The 18,469-nt window shown below is 45.1% G+C and overlaps 1 protein-coding gene across 1 annotated transcript in view; it reads left to right on the top strand.

Moving 5' to 3' along the window:
- Positions 1-18,469, top strand: part of SUSD5 (sushi domain containing 5) — a 63,081-nt gene that overhangs the window by 22,569 nt on the left and 22,043 nt on the right. Inside the window, exon 4 of the mRNA XM_028107038.1 lies at positions 10,731-10,919. Within this exon, the coding sequence (XP_027962839.1) occupies positions 10,731-10,919 (189 nt within the window). The remainder of the gene's footprint in view (positions 1-10,730; positions 10,920-18,469) is intronic.

Here is an 18,469-nt window from a genome sequence, read left to right as displayed (position 1 = left end):
CATACTCGGGGGCCCTGCCTCCCAGTTTGCCTGGGACAGTTTGTGTTTGTTTATACTCGTCCCACTGTAATTATTAACAGGATTCCCTCTCATTTTTAATAAGTGCCTTAATATGGATAACAAATTATATGGTCACCCTAGCTATTATCAGTACAGGCTTGAATTAGAAGAAAATTCTCCCTGGGAACTCTCTTTACCAAAAGGGGAGTGTGTGTGAATGGCAGAGTAGCTCTGCATGGATCTGGGCTTTACCCTGCTCACCACAGAGGCTCATTGTTGTTGGAGCCCAGATAACCTGACAGAGCCAGAAATGCAGCCCATGCCTAGGGCCGGGCAGGGGATCCTTCGAACACATCCTCTGGTGTAACCATCTGAACTTAAACTGGTCATTTGCTACTCTCAACAGCCAAAGCCTGACCCCAAGAGTTTGAATCCCTCAGCAGTCCTTCTGTGCTTTTTCTCGCCTTGAACCTAGCCTCTGTCACTGACCACTGCTGCCGTATCAACAGTGGGAAACATGGGCCCATATCTGTTCTGATCTCCTTATGAACCATTTTGTTTTGCCCTTCTTGTGGCCATAGAGGGCATTCAGTTCCTGTTCAGCCATCGTGTGCTTGGCTATATTTGGCTAGAGGGAACTGGGCGTTCAATTACCATCGTGACTTGACAAATGATTCCAAAGACCATCAGTCTCTAACTGTTTGCTTGGGAAATGGAACTCATTTTTATTTATGTCCCCATTAAGTTCCAGGCATGTAGTGGGCATTTAATTCTGGTAAAAATTGTATGAAATTGGTGTCATTAGCTCCATGTTACATTTTTAATATATTTTTAAATTATAAACATGAATAGGTGGTCACTGTAGTAGAAAGTCTAAAAAAAATTAAAATCATTTATAATCAGTCTGCCTTGAGATAAGTACTTAAGCATCAGTCCTGTTTACCCTGCATTTCTAGTTCACCAAACTGGGATTTTATGGATAATATATAGGTCTGATTCTGTTTTTTTCACTCAGTAATATATATCTTCCCATGACACTGAATATGCTCCAAAGGATGATTTTTTTTTAAGATTTTATTTATTTATTTGACAGAGAGAGACACAGCGAGAGAGGGAACACAGGCAGGGGGAGTGGGAGAGAGAGAAGCAAGCTTCCCGCTGAGCAGGGAGCCCAATGCGGGGCTCGATCCCAGAACTCTGGGATCATGACCTAAACCGAAGGCAGGTGCTTAATGACGGAGCCAACCAGGCATCCCAAAGGATGATTTTTTAATGGCTATTGTGACAATCCATCACATGAATATATGTAAATTAGACATTCTTCTGTCATTAGACATTTTGGTAGTTCTGTGGTTTTCATTATAATAAATAATACCATGATTGAACATTCTCACACATGTATCTTTCTGCCCATCTTTAATTTTCAGGCTCTTTTCATAGTTACAATTTATTGAGAACTATGTGTCGGGAGTTGCACTAAGACCTCGTCGACTGTGTGCTGCATCAGACATGCTTAACTACCTACACAATGACAGTCCCCACCCCCTTCGTTCAACAGTACCATCCCTCAACCAAGAGCCTGTTGTTAGCATTCACCAGCATGCCACTTGTCAGTTGGGGGAATAAGCAAGCAGGGAAGAATTACAAGAAAAGCAAAAGGTGTCAACATTTCAAAAGAGAGGGAATCCCTTTAAGGAGTCAGAGCAAAGAAACTGTTTGAAACTGTTTAGAAAATAATTCATATTCTCACTGAGCAGCTACTCCATGTCCTTTTAGGTACCATCCCATCTCTCTCCTCCCCTTCATGGCCCTAAACCTCCTCTACATTCATGGCCTCCATGATCTCACTTCCTATTGCTCCTTCATCTCTCTGTCCACTGCTTTCTGGCTCCTGTCCTATCACAGAAGTGAAACTGTCCTCCGCAAGGTTTCTGGTAGCTTCCCTACTGTAGAGAACTGTAGAGGCCGCTTCTCAGCCTGCATTTTGCTTGCTGTTTGTGCAGCCTTAAGTACTTGACCATGCCTTCGTCCTTGAAACATGTTTTCCCTTGACTTCCTTTGGCTTTTCTTCGTATCTGTCTGGCTGTAGGGGTGACCTGTGTGAACTCTTCATTCTCTGCTCACCTCCTGGGGCTCTCACCTGGACCCTCCTCTCCCCTAACTCAGCACTTCAGTGGTTTCAGTTTTCATCTAAACGCTCATTAATCTGGGGCACCTGGGAGGCTCAGGTGGTTGGGCGTCTGCCTTTGGCTCAGGTCATGATCTCAGGGTCCTGGGATTGAATCCCATGTCAGGTTCCCTGCTCAGTGGGGAGCCTGCTTCTCCTTCTCCCTCTGCTGCTGCCCCTGCTTGTGCTCTCTCTCTCTCTCTGTGTCAAATAAATAAAATCTTAAAAAAAATAAATGCTCATTAATCTCAAATCATTTTCTTTTTTTTTTCTTTAAAGATTTTGTTTATTTATTTGACAGAGAGACAGCACAAGCAGGGGGAGTGGCAGACAGAGGCAGAGAGAGAAGCAGGCTCCCTGCAGAGCAAGGGAAGCCCGATGTGGGACGCCATCCCAGGACCTGGACCACGACCCGAGCCAAAGGCAGTCGCCCAACCAACTGAGCCACCCATGCGCTCCTAATCTCAAATCATTTTCTTAAGCCTTGGTTCCCCTACTAAGCCCCAGATGCCATACACACAGCTACTTATGGATGCTTCTTTTAGAACCTCAAACTCCACCAGTCCTGCACTATGCTCGTATCCCTTAACCGGCTTACCCCTTTTCTTGCCCCATCCTCTCATTTACTCCCACAACTTTTCAATTATAAGTTCTGCAAGAACCTTCCTTCTTAGTATCTCCCATATCCACCTGGTTCTTGGCATCTGCACCTCACTTCAGCCCCTGTCCTGCTCTCCTGGACATCTCAAATGGCCTCCTAACTGGTCCTTCAGTTTCCAGGGTGTTTCCTCAATCCGTTCTCTACCCTGCAATAGTGTTCTGTCTAAGGTGCCAAGGGGACTGTGTTATTTCCTGTTTTTAATTGTCCCCCCTTCTCCACCGGACAAATTCCAGATTTCCTCCCTGGCTTACAAGGGCCTTCCATAAACTCATGGCTGCCTACCTCCCTTGTACTTTATGCTTCAGTTTTACTAACTTCTTGCCATTCCTCAAATAATGAGAAAGGCTCAGATATCAAAACACATTTTTTAAAGGTTTTATTTATTTATTTGACAGAGAGAGAGCAGGAGAGCACAAGCAGTGGCAGAGGCAGAGGGAGAGGGAGAAGCAGGCCCCCCGCTGAGCAGGGATCCTGATGCGGGGCTTGATCCCAGAACCCTGGGATCATGACCTGAGCCAAAGGCAGTCACGTAACTGACTGAGCCACCCAGGTGCCCCTCAAAATACTATTTAAAGCTATAGTAAACAAAATCATTTGGCACGTGGAGAAACACAAGTAGATAAAAACTTTAATGCAAAAGTCTGGAAGCACCAAAACAGACCCAATGTGCCTAAGTATAAGTTTATTTTTTAAAAATATTTTATTTATTTACTTGACAGAGAGAAAGCACAGCAGGGGGAGTGGTAGGCAGAGGGAGAGGGAGAAGCAGGCTCCTGGCTGAGCAGGGAGCCCGATGCGGGGCTTGATCCCAGGGTCTCAGGACCATGACCCAAGCCAAAGGTAGCCACTCAACTGACTGAGCCACCCAGGTGCCCCTAAGTATAAGTTTATAGTGAAGTGGTTGGTGAGACTTCCAGGCAGTGGGAGAAGGATGGGTGGATTGATAGTACTAAGTTGATTGGTTAAGAATTTGGAAAGATAAGACAATGCATTATTGTACTGATACATGGAGATCTCTTAAAGATTGACAAGGTGAAGACCATAATAGAGAAATACTTTTAAGAAATACAACTGGTTAATAAATATTCAACTACTTTTTACCAATTCAAAGATATGCATGTTAGTATAAGAAATCACCTTTTTTGGCTCATGAAGTTGTCAAAGTTTACAAAGATGGTAGTCCCTAGTGTGCTGAGGAGAAAGAGGCAAGTTTATATACCACTGAGGGGTATAGACTCTTAAACACTCATATTCAACTTGGCACAAACTATCAGAAGCTTTAAAAATACATATGCCCTTTCACCCATCAATTTTACTTTAGGTATTTTATTCTAACTAGATTAATATGGATAAGTACAAAAGTATGTTACAAACATGTTCATTACTTAATAGGGAAAATTGGAAACAAAGTTAGTATCTAACAATAGGGGAGTCCTTTATGGTAAATCCCTAAAAATGGAATAATATATAGTCATTTACAAGTAAATTCAAATAATACAAGTATTTGGAGTGCCTGGCTGGCTCAGTCGTTTAAACATCTGACTCCTGATCTTGGCTCAGCTCATGATCTCAGGGTTGTGAGTTGGAGCTCCCGCATCAGGCTCTGTGCTGGGCATGGAGCCTGCTTAAGGTTCTCTCTTTCAACCACAGGGGAAGGGAGGGAAAACTGAATGGGAAGAAATCAGAGAGGGAGACAAACCATGAGAGTCTCTGGACTCCGGGAAACAAACTGAGGGTTACAGAAGGGATGGGGGTGGGGAAATGGGGTAACTGGGTGATGGGTGTTAAGGAGAGCATGTGTTGGGATGAGCACTGGATGTTATATGCAACTAATGAATTGTTGAACACTACAGCAAAAACTAATGATGTACTTACTATATGTTGGCTAACTGAAAATAATAAAAATAAATAAAAATTAAAAAATAAAAAATTTCTCTCTCTCCCTCTTCCTCTGCCCATCACCACCCACCCCTCTCTCCCTCTCTAAAAAATAACAGGGACACCTGGGTGGTTCAGTCAGTTAAGAGTCTGCCTTCGGCTCAGGTCATGATCCCAGAGTTCTGGGATTGAGTACCGCATCAGGCTCCTTGCTCAGTGAGAAGCCTGCTTCTCCCTCTGCCTGCTTCTCTCTCTCTCTCTCTTTTTCTCTCTCTCTCTGACAAATAAATAAAATCACTAAAAAACAAGAACAACAAATAATACAAATATTTGTTGATGGGGGAAAATATCACAACATAATGTTAAATTAAGCTACAAAACAAAGCAGTTACATCATCGTGTGGCAAAATATCGTATACGTGTGTGTGTGTGTGTGTGTGTGTGTAAAACTGAAAACAAAACCCACATTAACAATGGTTATCATTGTTGAAACTCAAGAAGAATTTTTATTTTTCCTGTGGTATTCTTTTCCCTGTGAGTTTTTTGAGTTTTCTGGCTTGTGTAAGAAATACCTATGTGGATAAATTTAAAGCTTTTTATCATGAAATTTTTCAAACAAACACAAAAATAGCAAGAATAGTTTCACAAATCCCCATGTGCCCTCACCCAGCTTCAGTAGTCAATATTTTGCCAATTTGATTTCATCTATTTTCCCCAGTGTTTTTCTCCCATTGAGATATATTTTTTCTCCTATTGAGATATTTTAAAGCAAATGCTGGGCATTATGTCATTTTTTTCTAGAACGTTTAAAAATTATTTTCTACGAGGGGAAACTCAGGAACTAGTCTCATGTGGGTTCCATGTGACAGTAATTGATTTCAATTTATTGATGGACACAGAATTTAACTGTGTATGAACTTGCCCACACACTTATCGTACGTCCAGGATAGAAAGTCTGCAAGTTGGAAACCACTGCCTTAAAGCATGGATCCTTGTCAAATGCAGTTTCCCTTGAGAGAGAGTATGAATAATTTTTGCCCATTTATACCTCATGCTGAATAAATTGCAGGTAAATTAACTTATTTCTTGGAGGTATAATTTATATCAGCAAAATGCACAGATCTTAAGTTTGATGAGTTTTGACAAACATATATACCAGTGTAACCAACACCCAGTCAAGATACAGAACATTTCCTTTATCCCAGAAAGTTCCCTGGAGCTCTTTTCCAAAGATCCTCTGCCCCTCCTCATCCCAGCAGAGCCAAGGCAATTTCTGTTCTGATTCCCACCACTGTATTTTAGTTTTGCCTCTTTTTGAGGGTAGGTTTTTATCTAGAGCACTAGTTCTCCAAGAATGGTCCCTGAACCAGTAGTATTAACATCACCTGGGAACTTGTTATAAATGCAAATTCTTGTACCCTAACTATGACCCATTTTTGAGTTAGAAACTCAAAAACGCAACAGTCTCTGAGAGGGTGTGTGTGTGTTACAAGACTTTGGGTAATTCTGATCATGTTCAAGTTTGAGGAGCACTGATACAGAGAGCTTGGGAACTCACAATAAAATTGGACAGAACAGGGAGAGCAGTGCCGGTTGTGTATGGGGTGAGTAGGGTGGGAGGGAGCTGGGCAGGTGGGCACAAAAGACAGCTTCTTCACATAGCTTAGATAACACCAAAAGGAAGGAGGAGAGGCCAAGCATTTGTGTCAGAATGTCTGCATCTTGGTTTTGCAAAGGAGTTATGAGGGTCTGTAGGCTTAAAATTTCTCAAAAGAAAAGCATCAACTTTCATATGAGTTCTAAGTTCTGTGGAAACTGACTATCAGAAGCTGTGATTGGCAAATGAGTTGTTTATTAATACTATTTTATAGACAAGATCTTTCATAAAATCTCTTTTCTTGGAAGGGAAAATAACAGAAATTGCTCTTTACGTTGAAATTGCTGAAACCCAGCTTTAGGGTCTGAGAAATTCACAAACCACCATCCCTAGCTGCAGAATAATTGAGAAGTAGTAGGGAAGGCTAAGGGAATAGGATCTAGGTCTATAGCCAGATGTTTTTCAGAGCTCCCTTGAGGTTTAGGATGGGAAGGTTAATGAAAGGAACTAATTCAAGTTGCGCCTGGGCATGAGTGGTGTTTTTGGCATGCTCTTGGTTGTGTTAACACATGGAACTGTTGTCCTGAAGTTTTTGAAATCACACCACCTAAGAAGCAGTGTGTTTCCTGTCTTGAACATTTGTGGGAAATTCAGAAATAATACGGTATGTGTATGTAGACTCTCAGGAGTATGATTGTGGTTTTCCCAAGCCAGATTCTAGCCTGTGCTGTTCTGGAAATTAACTGTGAGGGAGAAGATCCCGTGAGTCTGGTAGGGTGTGAATTTGGCCTGAAGTTCCCCCTTTATCTACTCTCAGAACAGTTACTCTGCTTCCGAATTTTCCTTCCAAGGAGTTGGTGTTGTGTCCCACAGATAGAGCTGCGTGAGACTGATCGTATTTACTGGTCCTTTGATAGTGTTTGACAAAGAGCCTCCAGTTTCCCAGAATGAGGTCCTGGTAAGAGGAGAGAAAATTGGGATGTCCAGCATGAGTCCTAACCCACTGAGGATGGTGGAGAGAGAGAGATGGAGGCTGTTGGCCTAGCTGGAATTCAGGCCAGCCTTGCATGACTGAGGCTTTGGTCCATTCCTCCCAGGATGCCCTCCCCAGACCGAGTGATGACGCCTCTCTGCCCAGTGCGGGCAGCCCTGGATTTGTGGCAACTCTCAGATGGCTGCCTGTCCCTACTTGCTCCATAGATGAAGAAAACACTTGATCTCCTGGGCTACACAGTCAGGATGGTTGGGGTTACCATCTTGACACGGCTGGCACTCTGTGCCAGCTTCCCTGAAAGGCAACCACACGATCTTTTCATTCAGAAACTCTTGTGTTAAAGAACATGCATAGCAATGACTCTCTTTGAAAAAGTGCTACCAAAATTACAAGCTGACAGGCCAATCAGGGTGGCTTAAGGCACAAGTTCTGTTTTCTATTTTCGTCTTTTCTTAGCATATTTTCTTTTTTTAAGCAGTGTGCTTCTTAGGTGATTTGACTGCATATGGACTAAAGGTTCTCCTTTCTAACATAAAACTAGAAGAAGAAATTCAAATTAAAAATTATTTCCTTTTTTTGAAAAAAAAATCACCACATCACTTGGATGCAGCAATTCCACTTCTAGAAGGTTATCCTAATAAAGTATGTACCAAAATGTACCTATGAGCCTGTTCATTTTGTAACACTATTTATAACAGTGAAAACTTGAAATCAACAAAATGTCTATGTAATGACTAAATAATGTGCTATAGTATAGCCTTTCAAAAGATTGAGGTAATTTATGGTACTTATGTAGAAACAGCTCTAGAACATTAGGGGAAAAAACAGACTTCTAGTTTCTAGCTCAGCATGTAAGGAAAGAAATTAAATCAATAATCAATAACCTTGCCAAACAGAGAACACCAGACCCAGATGAGTTCACTAGAGATTCTACCAAACATTTAAGGAAGAAATTATACCAATTGTTAAGACAATCTCTTCCAGAAGTTAGAAGCAGAGGGAATACTTCCTAACACATTCTGTGAGGCAGACATTTACCCCTCATACCAAAGTGAGACAAAGTCATCACAAGAAAGTAAAATACAGACCAATAACTAATGAACATAAATGTAAAAATCCTCAACAAAACATTAGGAATTTGAACCTAGCAATATATAAAAAAGAATTATACACAAGAACCAAGTGGGATTTATCCCAGGTGTGCAAGCCTGGGGCAACATTCAAAAATCAGTTAATACAACCCATGATATCAACAGGCTAAAGAAAAAGCATGGGATCATATTGATAGATACAGAAAAACATTTGAAAACACCAATACCCATTCATGATAAAACTTAGCAAACTAGGAATAGAGGAGAACTTCTTCAACTGTGTAAAGAGCATCTACGAAAACCCTACCTCTAACATCAAACTTAATGGTGGGAAATTTGAAGCTTTGCCACTAAGCTATTTCTGCTTTGAATGGAATTTATTCTTCTGTCACTACTTGAGAGGATGCAGTAGGGAGGCGCTTCCGACCACAGCAGGAGCACCCACTGCGCACCTTGAGACTCGAAGTCTGACCTTTGGTCCAGGCCCCAGTTCAGTGACCGTTAGCTAGTAGTGAAAGCGTTACTCCACATGACAGCTCTGTGTTTGGGTCTGCCCCACAGACCTCTGAATCCACGGGTCTCATGTGAGCTAGACCCCAGGGCTCCCACCGATGTGGAAACAGGAAAGCTTGATTCTCCCCTCCTCACCTTAGGGGCTCCCTTGCTGGCTGAAGTCTTGGGTTTTTCATAAGCAATTTGCAAGTTTTAACACAAGCCAGTCTACATTCATTCTTTTTTTTTAAGATTTTATTTATTTATTTGAGAGAGAGAGAATGAGAGATAGAGAGCATGAGAGGGAAGAGGGTCAGAGGGAGAAGCAGACTCCCCGCTGAGCAGGGAGCCCGATGTGGGTGGGACTCGATCCCGGGACTCCAGGATCATGACCTGCGCCGAAGGCAGTCGCTTAACCAACTGAGCCACCCAGGCGCCCCAAAAAACAGGTTTTTTAAAAAGCAGTTATCAATAATACATATGATATAACCTTTTTTATGTTAAAAGCCACACACACACACACACACACACACACACACACACACACACAACTACACCTACCTAGGGGCCCCTGGGTGGCTCAGTCGGTTAAGCATCTGCCTTCAGCTCAGGTCATGATCTCAGGGTCGTGGGATCGAGCCCTGTGTCAGGCTCCCTGCTCAGCGAGGAGCCTGCTTCTCCCTCTCCCTCTGCCTCTGTGCTTTCCCTCCCTCCCTCTCTCTCTCTCTCAAATAAATAAACTCTTTTAAAAAAAGAACACTACAGATCTGTACTTCTGAAACAAATAACGCAACATATTTTAAGAAAAAAGAAAAAGAAGAAGATAGCAGGAGAGGAAGAATGAAGGGGAGTAAGTCAGAGGGGGAGACGAACCAGGAGAGATGATGGACTCTGAAAAACAAACTGAGGGTTCTAGAGGGGAGGAGGGTAGGGGGATGGGTTAGCCTGGTGATGGGTATAAAAGAGGGCACGTTCTGCATGGAGCACTGGGTGTTATGAACAAACAATGAATCATGGAACACTACACCAAAACAAATGATGTAATATATGGTGATTAACATAACAATAAAAAATTTAAAAAAAGAACACTACATCATGATGTAATGTATGGTGATTAACATAACATAATAAAATTAAATTAAAAAAAAAAAAAACAACTTACAGCAGGTAGGACTGACCGAGGGATAGGGAGGGTGTGGATGAAGTCACAACAAACTCTGTGGCATAATTTTCTAACTTGTTTGGAATTTGGCTCACCTGGATGTCTCACTAGTTTTTGTAGAATACCATAAACTTGTGATATATTAAATTTTAATTTCAAATAAATAAATAAGAAATATACCTATCTATACCTACCTAAGTCTGTCTGTATGTTGGTGTATATTTATACCTCTGTCTGTATTTATTTGTATAGACCTAATGGGTAACAGTGACAGCATCAGAGTTGAGGCTGGGGGAAGCAAGAGGACCCTTCCGCTGCACTTGATAGTCTGTAGCCTCTTAGCTTTTTGACAGAAAGTACCTGCTCACTTATGTAAGACAAAAAGGAGCTTGCTGTCAGGCATATGTTTCTGAATCTTCCTTTCAAGGAGACGTGAGAAGGTAATGTTGCTTGGCAATTTCGAAATACAAAGTTGCAACAAGTATTTTGTTGAGTACCTCATTTGGGCGCCGGCATTTGTCCAGGCTCTGGGGATGCCGAGGGCGAAGGAGTTACTAGCCCCTGTGATCCCAGCTCCGGGTGCAGGCAGCACCCAGGGAGGGGGAGAGTTGTATTTAACCTGGTTTTCTCCCCGGCTGCACAAGGGCTGCGTACTTTGGGAAAGCTGACTGTGACTCCTTGTCCTCAGAGAAGCCGTGTGGAGACCCGCCTTCGTTCCCACACACCATCCTGCAGGGCCGCACGGGCCTGGAGATGGGGGACGAGCTGCTGTATATGTGCGCCCCGGGCCACATCACGGGCCACCGCGAAACCGCCTTCACCCTACTGTGTAACGGCTGTGGGGAGTGGTACGGCCTGGTGCAGGTCTGCGGGAAAGGTAAGCCGCCCCCACGGGGCAGAGCCACTCCACTTGTGCTGGATGGGCTCTTCTCCACAAGGGTCCCTTTCAGACCTTTCCCCTGGGTTCTGGAGCTGACAACATCTCCACTCTAACTTATTTAGAAAGTTTACCTGGAAATCTGATCAAGATGCGGTACCAGGAAAGAGCACTTGTGGGGAAAGGGACCCGGGATTGGTAAACTGGGCCGGGAGGGCTGTCATGAATGCAGGCTGCAAGCTGGGCTTCCCTGAGTGGTGACTCTTGTGCCCGGGCATAACCCTTGTGGGGACCTTGCGGGCTTTGCTGTGGCTTGTGACAGGAGCTTCTGGCTCTTTGGGGCACGGGGCTTGGAACCCAGGGTGGGTCCACAGCCGCACATGGAAGTCCTGCTCCCTTACCCAGGAGCAGTCCTGGGGAGGTTGAAGCAGGGAGGATACTCTAAGACAGCTGTGTGGCCTGGCCCCACTGACGAGAGCCACCTGTCGCTGCCCTGCAGCCTTGCTCTATTCCCTGGCCTGTAGCCTATGGCAGTCACGTGAGCCAACATATTTAGTTGAGACTGAAAAGATTCCTGGTGGGCCTCGACAGAAACCTGATGTGGTTCCCCTAGATGTCCTCACTCCATTATTGTCATATACCTGGGGGTCACAGGCTTCTGCATCCCACCTCTGCGCAGCCCCTTGGGGATTCTCCCAGCAGCAGAAATTACTGTCCCCAGCCACAACCTGACCTGGCCTCCCCACTCTTGACCTTATGGCTTCATGCCCAACTGAATTGTTCCCTGACCTCACAAGGCTCCTCTTACCCCAAGACTCCTTCAGGGACTGCTTCTTGACCCCCATGATATCTGGGTACCAAACGGAGGCTACCTCCATGGAGGGGAAATGACTCCAGCACCACAATGTGGATGAATTTATCAGACAGTCTGTCCTTAGAATGTCCTGCAGATCCCATGGGACCATGCTGAGACTAGGGCGCTGTCTCGTTGTCGAGATTCATCCACGTTGTTGCCTAAGCTGTGGTTTGTTGTCTTCACTGCTGTTTACTAAGTATGAATACAGCACTGTTTATTTCTCCAGTGTGCTGGAGGACATTTGGCTTGTTTTCATTTGGTGGCCATCACAAGCTATCTTGCGTGGTTGTGCTCATCCAGGTCATGTGGTTCACATGTGAACATATTTCTGCTGGTTCCTGGAGTGGAATTGCTGCCCATGGGGTAGGTGTGTCTTCGGCATTAGTGGATGCTGCCAGAGAGTTTGCTAAACTATACCTACCACTTTACTTTCTTGTTATTCAGCATCCTCACCAGCCTTCAGAATTGGGAGACTTTTACCTTTTTGCCAATCTGGTGACTACCCTGGGGTGACCCAGTTGTGGTATTCATTTGTCTGGTTGAGTACTTACTACATTTTAAACAGGCACTAGCATTTCCTCTGTAAAATGTCTACCCAAGTTTCTTGCCCATTTTTCTAATTGATTCGAATTATTTACATAATGTAGGATTTCTTTTTCACATAAAACTTTAATAATAAGTTGCAAACATTTTCTCTCATTCTGTGGCTTATCTTTCTCCTCTTGGAGGATCTTTTAATGAATAGGATTTTTTCCTTTTATTGTTTATTTCACTACTTCTCAAACTCTCTGTGGACCATTAAAATTGTTTTCTAGTATTGGCAGACTGATACCTTAGCGAAATACAGTAAAAATCAATTAATATAAAGCTAAAATAGGGACACCTGGGTGGCTCAGTCAGTTAAGTGTCTGCCTTCGGCTCTGGTCGTGATCTCGGGGTTCTGGGATTCAGCCCCACATCGGGCTCCCTGCTCAGCGGGGGGTCTGCTTCTCCCTCTCCTTGCTGCTCCCCCTGCTCATGCTTGCACGCACACTCTCTCTCTCTCTCTGACAAGTAAATAAAATCTTAAAAAAATATATGAAGCTAAAATAAAGATATTCCAAATACAAACACGATTTTTTGTTAAATTAAATGGACATAAAATTCCCCTGCCAAATTGTTATGAAAGCTTCTCAGAACATCTTCTCAGGTATCTATGTGCCTCGTTGCAGGCTAGCAACCAAAGTTACAGACTGGGACAAGCACTAGAAGCACTGTTTGAGCAATCTTCCGGCACTTCCCTCATCATTATAACATTGCTGTTGTTTTGTGGCAGGCAGGAGCTCCCTGCCAATCCTGATCATTCATCTGCCGCAGATGATCAGGCATAAGGCCCAAGCTTGCCACTTGTGGAGTGTGTCACTTCAAAGTAGACCCATACCCACCCTGAGATTGATAACGAGCTGGCTTTATTTCTGGTGAGGCTCAAGCCTGGCCATCTCAGGAGCCACACCCACCAGCCAAATGGGCTGTTTACAGGCCCCGGCCGAATGAGTACTAAATGCAGGTTTTGTGTGTCTGCAATGATGTTTATTTTCTCATGGCAAGGCAGAGTTTTTGGAGCTTTCAGCTGGTGGACAGGAATTCTGCTTTTTGTACTTGGCTGGGTATACAGACTGTTAAGAGTTTTTGTCGCCCTGTAGGTTTAACATTTAAACTAGCTGTGTCATTATAAGGTGTGTGTGTGTGTGTGTGTGTGTGTGTGTGTGTGTGTGTGTGTGTGTGTGTTACAAGACTGTCTTCACCAGGGATTTCACTCCCTCTTGCACATTTATTTTTATAGTGACATCCACTTTTTTGATGAGGGAACTGCTTCAAATTGGAGAACAGTCATCTTGGAAGAGTGGGCCACACAAGGGTTGGACCCAGGCAGGTTTGGATGAGAGCTCTTCCTTGTAGGGGCTGATTGGCCACTCACTGCACATCCCTTCCTATGGCAGGGCCCAGGTGCTGTGTGTACAAACTGAAGCAAAGCTGTCCCATCACTAAAGGCAACTCTATAAACCAGGCGCCTCAAAGGAGACAGAAGCAGTAGATGATGCAATGGAAGGGAGAGCTGGAAAGCAAGGTGAATTTTAAAGGAAGTGTGTTTCCAGATGGTGGAAGTGCTCAATGATGCGAAAGGCTGCAGACATCAAGTAAATGAAAGCTACAAATGTGTGCCTTGGCTTCACAGCATGAGAAGGTTCTGGTGGTCTTGTATTTTCAGTGTGAATGTGGGGAGTGGGATGCTGCTGGGCCACACTGCAGTGAGTGCAGGAATGAATTGAGATAAGAAGAAGGTGGGGGGCAGACAATTCATTCTTGAATCTCTGGGGCTCGAGAAGAGCACTTAGGCAGAGTGCTGAAAGAGGATCAGGGGACCAAAGAGATTGTGGGGGTTTGCATCGTTTGCTTGCTTCTGTTATTTTTATGTTGGAGAGATGGCAGTTAATGTAAATGACAGTGGAAAGGCTTGGAAGAGAAGGGAAAACTGAATTATTTTCTTGACTTCCCTGAGCCTTAATTTGCTCATATGAGAACATGGATACTAGTTTTCACATAGATTCCCCCATGGGCTTCTTGCAGGTGCCTCACTTAGAACAGGACCTGCGAGGTGAATGGGCTCAAGGAGTGTTCTTCTTTCCCTTTCACCTTCATGCTGATCCAGGAGAGCATTCAGGCCCCCTCACTTACGGGATCTAAGGGGCTCTGTGCATGACTCTGGCTCCCTCCCCACTTCCTTGTGGGTTATTGACTCTAGCCCCTATTACCACAAGTCACCAAAGGCATCCTCTGACTTAGAACTGTCTGCTCCTTGAGTGAGTCGTTAGCCTTTGCCAGCAGGTGTCTCAGGTCCTGGAGACCAGAAATTGGGGCCACAGCTGCCTCACTCCTCCCAGGAGTGCTTGTCCTCTCTGTACTGGGGCCTGGCTCCTCACCCTCCTCCCCTCAGGCCCTCCGGACACGGGACATCCCCCTACTCTTACCCCAGAGTATTTCCTTTTATTTCCTTGTGAGCTGCTGGTGCCCACTCCAAACCCTCTGGTAGAAGCTGCCTGTAGATGCTGCCTCAGGAGCAGCTCGTCCCTTGCTTCCGCTCTCGACCTCTCCAGGCCCAGAGAGCCTTCAGGCGTGGGTACCCTGGACACCAAGACTTAAAGAACTTGAGGGCTCCGATGAGTTTGGTATTGGAGATTCTGGAGGCTTAGGGGGTCAAGCTACCATGAAGACTACTCCATTCAAAGTTGGCATTGTGTAGACATTTGAAGACTGACTGGACGCTTGGGCCAGATTCTCTAAAAGCAGAGCCTGTTCAGAGGCATGTGGTTTACTGAGGGAGGGAAGCAGGATGGGGGAGGAGAGGAGAGGATGTGACCCCAGCGGCCTTCTCCCTTTGCCCGAGCTCATGAACTGTGCCACAGGGTTGGTCCCACTTGGAAGCACGGAGGCCAGCCCTGAGTTCCTCCATCTCCATCTGTCATTGGTTGCTGGGGCTAGGTGGCATGGTGCACGTGTGACACCCGAGCAGGGCTCCCATTCCCCCGAAGGCAGCTCTCCAGAGATGGGGAACAGCTGTGAACCATTAGCTGCCCGCACTCATAGTGGCGGGGGTGGGTACACTGGCCCGGGAAGGGGCCATGGATGGGGCATCAACAGCGCCCCCTCCTACAGTGCAGACCATCAGTCCTGGAGAGCAGCAGTTTGTTTGTTTGTTTGTTTGTTCTTCAGTCCATTAGTAAGGTGGGGACTTGCTGAATGAGCTTGCTGAAATTTAAAATTTGTAATGATGAGCATGAATGAACCCATAGGGGCATGCACACCTGGGTTGGTGGGGGGGGACTTGGGGGGGTACAGGAGGATACCTTGCTCACACACTGCCTAGGCTGTGTGTTCACTGCAGTTAAGATCCAGCCTCAAGTGGTGGTAGTGATGTCTCTCACCTAAGCATGGTGACTTTGTCCTTGACCATGAACTTAAATGGGTGAGGACTTACTTGACCACCATTTTTTCCTTCTGTGTGTTGGTATTTGTCTAGCTTTGGTTTCTAGAGACCAGGTCTGGATCTGGCCCTTTAGCTTTCCATTCTCCTGTCCAAATACACAAATCTTCTTGGTTTCTGTTCCCAGCTGGGCAGCAGGAAATGTCTGTCATAGATACCTCTCTAATGTTCTCAATATCTAACTATAATTGGTTGTTGCCCGAATTACAGAAACATCCTGATGTTTTGCTCCCTCCGTGTGTATGCAGTAGACATCCATGCTAGGTTTGCTTTCCTTTGAGCTTCTTATTATGCCAAGTCCCATGTCCATCTTCAAGACTCTGTTTTCTCTCTGGTCACCTGTACCCTAAAAAGAGTCTCGACCTCCCAGCCCTCCAAGAAGCCTCTCCTGGCCACATGACCCCAGTGATGGTGCCCATGCAGTCTCAACTGTGGCTTTCCCAAAGAGCCTCTGGTTCCCTGGCATGCTCACTGTCCTGGCTTCACGTTGCCTTCAACACCTCTGTTCTGTGCTGACTTCGACACTCAGTGGTCCTGTGGCGTCTGCCCCAGTTCCAGGTGAAGCTGTTTATCCTGTCTTTGTGGTTGGCTTGGGAGACAGCAGCTGCTGCAAAGTAGCATAGGGCCGATGACCCAGGAAGTGAAAGAACTCGTAGACTCCTGCTCTGTGATTTGCCCCTTGTTTCTCCTTTAAAACTTGCCCTTACAAAGGGCATCTGCCAAGTTAAGACAGGCTCAGAAAAGCCTTTAAGACTTTCCACCCCAAGCTCCATGGGTTCTGTTGATCCTTTCTGGTCTGTAATATCAGGAACGTGAGAGACACCCAGTTTGACCTCACCCTACCAGCCCCACCACCTCCGAGTCCAAAAACAAACAGACAGCTTCTCTCTTTCCCTTCCCTGGCCTGTCAGAGCTGTGGAAACAAGTTAGGCACAGAGACAGAGCTGTCATAAAACCAGACACTTGCTCCATGCCATCTCTGTCCTGAGAGTGACTTTTTTGTTTTGCTTCCCCTTTTAAAAAAAAAAAAGATTTTATTTATTTATTTGTCAGAGAGAGAGAGAGCAGGCACACAAGCAGGGGGAGGGGCAGTCAGAGGGAGAAGCGGCCTCCCTGCTGAGCAGGGAGCCCGATGCAGGACTCGATCCCAGGACCCCAGGATCATGACTTGAGCTGAAGACAGATGGTTAACCTATTGAGCCACCCAGGTGTCCCATGTTTTTGTTCCCTTTTTTCAACAACTTGATTGAGGATTAATTTGCCTACAATAAACTGTGCCCATTGCAACTACAAAAGTCTCTGAGTTGTCACAGGTTTAAACAACCACAAAACCACCACCACAACCAAAATAGAGAACATTTCAATGAGAGGTGTCTTACACATTTTATCTCATTTAATCTGCACAAATCTGAGGACAGAAATGGCTAGCTCCAATTTATAGATGGGAAAACTGAGGTACAGAAAAGTTCAGTGACTTACCTGCGTCACACAGCCAGAAAGCATTAGAGCCAGGATATAAAAGTAGGCAGGTCTCGTTCCAACATCTGTCTCATCTCTGTGCTTCCTCCAGGGGCCTATGATGCTCAAGGAGAGCAAAGCCCCAGGGCAGTGCAAGGCCCCACAAACTAGTTGTTCCCTCAGAATGTTCCTTTGCTCTTTTATCTCATTTCTAAAGCCTTCCTTTTGTTTTCTTAAATTAACTTCAATTTCTGTTTGTCTTCATTTTTTGGATTTAACTTCCTTCATAGAATAAAGCATGAGACTGCAACCAAATTTAGAATTTCCTTGTCAATATTGCCATATTTGTTCAGAGGTTCATTGAACCAGTGGTTATTTCTGGCTTGCCTGGTTGTCTTTTTAAGAATTACTATTTTTAAAGACTGTAGCCAAGACCAGAGGAAAAAGAAGGTATGTGTGGACTTCTGGAAATGCAATAGCATGACACCCTGGGACAGAGCCTCAGGGTTCTGGACTGTGACCTTGTGTCCTTCAGCCCTGTCACACCTGGATAGATGCGCGCAGGACACAAGCAAGGCTTCTGCTTTTACTCCCGAGTTCTCTCGATCTGTGCTCTTCTGTTTCCCTAAAATAACAATGAAATAGAAACACCTGGATGGCCTGGTTTTTCCCATGGAGTTTACATCTCCTGGACTTGTTGGTCTAATCAGAAGGCTCCATGCTGTGTTAGCACAGGTTTCAGGGAGAGAGGAGAGGGCAAGAAGGATGGCTGGATGATTACGGGGAGTGTAGACACATTCGAGGGGAGCTGAGAGAACTAGCGCCTCAGTAGGCACACAGCTGGGCTTTTCCCGCTTGTGGGCAGAATTTAATTTGGGGTTGTGATTCAGTGAATAACAAGCTTGACTCTTACTCATGAAGAGAAAAACAGGCTTGGGATACGTTGCCAGGGGTAGACTACTGGTAAACAGTTGGTGTCCTTATCTTCATTTGAGGTTTGGGAAAACTGTGACATGGTGAAAACCTGTTTCTAAGCCAGGACCTTGGCCTGAGAACCTGGGGAGACAGGAAGCAGCCTCAGGCTGCCATGCAGGAATGCTCTAGGCTCAGGGGGCTCTGGGGGTAGAGCCTTCACACACACGCACGCATGCGCGCGCACACACACACACACACACACACACACACACAGAACTCACACTATCACACTGACCGTTA

Source organism: Eumetopias jubatus, unplaced genomic scaffold (genome assembly GCF_037043125.1).
Source record: "Eumetopias jubatus isolate StellerSeaLion01/CBP00866 unplaced genomic scaffold, mEumJub1_p1.0 scaffold_1, whole genome shotgun sequence".
Lineage (NCBI taxonomy): Eukaryota > Metazoa > Chordata > Mammalia > Carnivora > Otariidae > Eumetopias > Eumetopias jubatus.
The sequence above is the reverse complement of the archived record's forward strand: the minus strand, read 5'-3'. Positions and strand labels throughout refer to the sequence as shown.